Source organism: Pseudophryne corroboree, chromosome 11 (genome assembly GCF_028390025.1).
Source record: "Pseudophryne corroboree isolate aPseCor3 chromosome 11, aPseCor3.hap2, whole genome shotgun sequence".
Lineage (NCBI taxonomy): Eukaryota > Metazoa > Chordata > Amphibia > Anura > Myobatrachidae > Pseudophryne > Pseudophryne corroboree.
In genome coordinates this window covers 43625773-43631455 of record NC_086454.1, presented here as the reverse complement: position 1 = coordinate 43631455, position 5683 = coordinate 43625773, and the positions used below count along the sequence as shown (strand labels likewise).

The following is a 5683-nucleotide window of genomic DNA, read 5'->3' as shown; positions in this document are numbered from 1 at the left end:
TCAACCGCAGGGCAGAAAGTTCCCACCATTGGTTACAATGGAGCGCATAGGCGCTACATTGTAACACTGCCGCGTGCTGCCTGTCAGTCAGTACAGGAGCACACAGCCGATCAGGAGGGTGCTACAACATGGCGCTCCCTGATTGGCTGAAGAAACCCACTTAGACATCAGTCAGAGTGGGTTTCTGGCATTCGGGGAAAGGGGGCCCATGTGCAAACATGGGTCCCCTTTCAGTGCGTGGCTCGGGTGTCCGTTTTTTTTTTTTAATCAAGTACGTGGATTACAAAAGGATTCTCCGAGGAGCCTGGGACCCTGGATCTGGTGAGTAGAATTTATTCAACAGGTACCCCATGGATTCTACTGGAGAAGAGGACCGACCCTCGTGTGAACATAAGGTAAGTATGGGGGTAATTCCAAGTTGATCGCAGCAGGATTTTTGATAGCAACTGGGCAAAACCATGTGCACTGCAGGGGAGGCAGATATAACATGTGCAGAAAGAGTTAGATTTGGGTGTGGTGTGTTCAATCTGCAATCTAATTTGCAGTGTAAAAATAAAGCAGCCAGTATTTACCCTGCACAGAAACAATATAACCCACCCAAATCTAACTCTCTCTGCACATGTTATATCTGCCTCCCCTGCAGTGCACATGGTTTTGCCCAGTTGCTATCAAAAATCCTGCTGCGATCAACTTGGAATTACCCCCTATGTTTGTATGTTTGTGTGGATGTATGTAATAAAACTTTACTTTCAAGGTGTGTGTGTCTTGTCTTTTTTTGGGTATTTTTTTAGTAGTAGTACTACAGGTACCAGCGGGCCCGTTTTTCCGCCGCATGCTGGTACTTGTGGTTCTCCAAGTACCAGCATGCGGGGGAGGCTTGCTGGGCCTTGTAGTACTGCTACTAAAAACAATATCTTTTCATTTTCACAAAAGGCTATCAGCCCCCCATCCGCAGCCAATTGGATGGGGGGGGACAGCCTCGGGCTTCACCCCTGGCCCTTGGGTGGCTGGGGGGGGGGGACCCCTTGATTGAAGGGGTCCCCACTCCCCCAGGGTACCCCGGCCAGGGGTGACTAGTTGGATATTTGATGCCACGGCCGCAGGGCACTATATAAAAGTGACCCCCGGCTGTGGCATTATCTGTCCAGCTAGTGGAGCCCGGTGCTGGTTTTAAAAATACGGGGGACCCCTACTCTTTTTGTCCCCCGTATTTTTGGAACCAGGACCAGGCGCAGAGCCCGATGCTGGTTGCTTAAATATGGGGGAACCCCTGTCAATTTTTTCACATATTTCTGCAACCAGGATCGGCTCAAAGAGCCCGAGGCTGGTTATGCTTAGGAGGCGGGACCCCACGCAATTTTTTTTAAAGTTTTACAGTGTTTATTTAAAAAAAAAAAAAAAATGAACCCCAGCACGGATCACACAGATCCGGCCGAGATTCATTTTGAAAAAGTCGGCAGTGTTTTGCTAATCACTGCCGTAAAAAACAGAAAAAAAAAAACGAATGACATCGACATCGGAAAACCCGAAAAGGCAAAATACGTCAGCTTAGTAAATTAGTCGTAATCAATTCAAAAAGTTGCAAATTTACACTGTCGATGTCATTCGTGATTGAACTTTGACCTTTTTCCGAAAATTACGAATGTTAGTAAATATACCCCTGTGTGTCCATGAAGTAGGGAATATAGGGGGTGATTTAGATCTGATTTCTGGGCTGCTACATTTGCTGTCCTGCGATCAGATAGTCGCCGCCTCCAGGGGGAGTGTATATTCGCCATGCAAGTGTGTGATCCCATGTGTACGCCGAGCTGCTAAAATCTACTTTGTAGTGTACATTCTCTGTGTAGCCCAGGACTTACTCCTACAGTGCCATGAGAACAGGCTGATCGGGGCCGGAGCTGACGTCACACACCCTCCCTTATAACGCACGGGAACGCCTGCGTTTTTACGGACATTCCCTGTAAACGATCAGTTACCACCCCCAAACGGCCTCTTCATGTCAATCACCTTGTGAACGCCCGTGCGATCGGATTTTTCGAACCATCCTGTCGCTGAACAGCAATGCCCATTGTTGTCCGATGCGCGTGCTCCTTGCGATGCATACGTATGCGCAGTAAGTTAGTACCTGTGATGCATACACAATACACATGCACAGCAACAATCAGATCTGAAATATCCCGGTAGAGTGTAAGCTTTCTTTGTCTTGCACAGAAAGCAATTCACACTCGCACAGTATGATTGCTATGACTCCTGCTCCCTCTTGTGGTCGCGCTTGGTAATACACCGGCAGCATATACCTAGTAGTTGCTGCTGAGCCGTCTTGGCGGCCGTACATGTCAGTTAACCGGCTACAGAGAACATGTACTTGCTGCTGCTACCGCTGCTCCATCTGGCGGCCGCTCCTGGTAATACATCGGCTGCAGACAGCCAGTCAGACTCAGTATACAATAATTACTGCTGCTGCTGCTGCGTCCTCCTTTGTGCACCGGAGCGGAGCTGATCTCCTGCAGTCGTAGCGTGTCCGGCAGTGACCTGCAGCACCCCGGTGTCAGAGAGGACACTATGGCCCACCCAGCATTGCTGCAGCTGCTGAACACCCGGCTGCCTGAGCCCCTCACCCCACCTCCCTGTGCCCGCTGATTGGCGTGAACAGATGGAGCTCCTTGCAAGGACCGGAGGAGGCAGCCGGACGGACACAGCCCGAGCAGCAGAACCTCACTGTAGTGCTTCCCCCATCTGCGCTGCGGGCCATGCTGTCCAGGAAGGGACTTATCCCCGAGGAGTATGTGCTCACCACCCGCCTGGCAGAGGACCTCAATGAGCCTAGGTACATAGCCAAGGAGAGGAGAGCCAGGTTCGTGGCCAAGAATGGGACCTGCAATGTGGCCCACAAGAATATCAGGGAGCAGGGGCGCTTCCTATTGGACGTCTTCACCACTGTGGTGGACCTCAAGTGGCACTACACCCTCCTCATCTTCACTATGTCCTTCCTCTGCACCTGGCTACTCTTTGGTATGATCTGGTGGCTTATTGCCTTTGCCCATGGGGACCTGGACGACAATGAAGAGGGCTTTGTGCCATGTGTGACCAGTGTCCAGTCCTTCACAGCAGCCTTCCTCTTCTCCATTGAGGTCCAAGTGACCATTGGGTTTGGTGGGAGAATGATCACAGAGGAGTGCCCCACTGCAATCCTAATCCTCATCATCCAAAACATTGTGGGACTGGTCAATAACGCCATCATGCTGGGCTGTATCTTCATGAAGACCGCCCAGGCCCACCGCAGGGCAGAGACCCTGATCTTTAGTAAATATGCTGTGATCGCTCTCAGGAATGGCAAGCTCTGCTTCATGTTCAGGGTTGGCGACTTGAGGAAGAGCATGATCATCAGCGCCACCATCCACATGCAGGTGGTGAGGAAGTCCAGCAGCCAGGAAGGAGAGGTCCTACCGCTCAATCAAATAGACATCCAAATGGAGAACCCTATAAGCACCAATGGGATATTCCTGGTCTCCCCGCTCATCATATGTCACACCATCAATAAGGACAGTCCGCTGTATGACATTACTGCTGCTGACCTCACCCACCACGAAGATCTGGAGATCGTTGTCATCCTGGAAGGTGTTGTGGAGACCACAGGTATTACCACTCAAGCAAGGACTTCATACTTGGCGGATGAGATCCTCTGGGGGAAAAGGTTTGTCCCCGTCATAGCAGAAGAAGATGGTAGGTACTCAGTGGACTACTCCAAGTTTGGGAATACAGTCAATGTGGCCACGCCTAAGTGTTCGGCCAGGCAGCTGGAGGAGGACAGGAGCAACCTAGGCACAATTTCCTTTTCTCCCAAGAGCACAATCCGAAAACGAAACGCATCGGTTAAGGTAAAGCCAAAGTTCACATTGTTTGAGGAGGAACCCACCTGACCTTGGACTAAATTGACCTAATCAGACACGTTTAATGTACCCTAGAGGTTCCTGTGGAATATTCTATGCAGTAACGATCACTCCTCTCAGGGGATGAAGATGATCAGACATTCTATGGGTGACCAGCCTGTTCTTAATCTCATCTTTTTATATATTTAGATGGTTTTCAGTATAAAGATTATTCAACTGCACTTGGTTCTTTTTCATGTTTATTACTCTATTGCTCATCTCACTCATTACTTTCAGAGACTGCTCCAGATCAGTGACCAGACAAATATAGAATTGTGACTGATGTCCTAAGAATCCTTTGCTAGGAATCTCCCTGCAATAAGACGTAGCACCTGGCATGTTCCATAATTCTGCTACTAATAAACCGTGGCCTTGGTAAACCCACATCCGTCTACTAGGTGCTTGTTGGCTTATTTTACCCTTTCCTTCCTAGACAGGTTTGTGGGATGCGGAGAGGATTGAGGGCACAGATGAATGCTTTCGGATGTTGTCTTTTTATTCTCTGTAGGTTCTGGAGCAGCTGAGTTCATTCTTGTGTTTCCTCGTTGCTGCTGTGCAGTCATTCGTTCCTGTACAGCTGCTTCTTCTTGTGCTGCTAATCCTTCATTTAACCTTTATTGCACAGTATTTTATATTGCACTTAGTATTATTGTCATTGATTTGTAGGCTGTAGCTGCGTCCAATTCCTAGCAAGAGTTTTATATTTAAGTATAACACAGTAAAAGCACGTGAGTGTCATTGAAGTGATCCTGTTCCACTGGGGCCTGTGCTGTCTGCTGTAGTGGGTCTCCAAGAGGGGAGGCGTAACACAACAGTGAGAGGCATTCTGGAGCGTGAAGAGTCAAGTGATGGAAAAAAAGATTCCCAGAGTACACAGGAGCCTTAGCTGTGGTTGTGCAGGGACCGGAGGCAGAATCGCAGGGCAGGGCAGAGCCACATTACCCAGCAATATAGGCTACCTCCACCAGACATACAGTTTTTATATATATATATATATATATATATATATATATCAATTTGAGCGCTTCATGAAAATATCCAGTATGCATTAGTGTAACACGAGACTTCACACCACAGAGGTTGCACATACCTATCAACATGATCCTCTCCAGGAAGGACACAATGCTCTGCTTCTGGACTTTTCCCTTTCTCTATGATAGCCGGCACCTGTATTGGACAGGTTAATGGATAAGAAAGGTGTTTCAGCATAGGTTATGGCAATCCTAAATTAAGAAGGAAGTCCAGGAGCAGAGCATTGTGTCCCTCCTGGAGAGGGTCATTTTGGGAGGTATGGGTTGCAGCTAATTGAATTCGGACCACTCAGTACATACTGTATATGGTTCACGGTAATAAAGTGTTAAGTCTCTGACTAGCACTCAAAGAGTTAAATACTTTGCAGTCAAGCATTTAACAATTGACTAGGCCTGGCATCATTGATCTTCTTAAGCTGAGTACACACGGTAAGATTTTGGCTATGTTAAGATATCCTGCACTAAGGGGGGTATTCAGTTAGCTCCGTCAATTTCAGCGCTATCAAATTTACGCAGCTGAGTATTCAATTGCGGGCCGTTTTTGCCCTTCTTTAAGGCATTTATCGCCACTGCCTTTTCACTTCTTTTTTTTTTTTTTTTTCCGTGAAAAGGTATTTACGAAAAATGCCTCAAAATTGGCAAAACATGGGCCGCGTTTACGCTGGCGTGAAAATATGTAGATTCGTTGATCCACATGTTTTTCGCTCCTGCCGAAATGTTTTG

General features: G+C 48.0%; 1 protein-coding gene across 1 annotated transcript; it reads left to right on the top strand.

Annotated features, from left to right (window-relative positions):
• The first annotated feature begins 2393 nt into the window (after window positions 1-2393).
• Window positions 2394-4313, top strand: KCNJ11 (potassium inwardly rectifying channel subfamily J member 11). The gene has a single exon (XM_063944090.1). It carries the CDS (start codon window positions 2751-2753, stop codon window positions 3918-3920), a length of 1170 nt encoding a protein of 389 aa, XP_063800160.1. The 5' UTR covers window positions 2394-2750; the 3' UTR covers window positions 3921-4313.
• Window positions 4314-5683: the final 1370 nt, after the last annotated feature.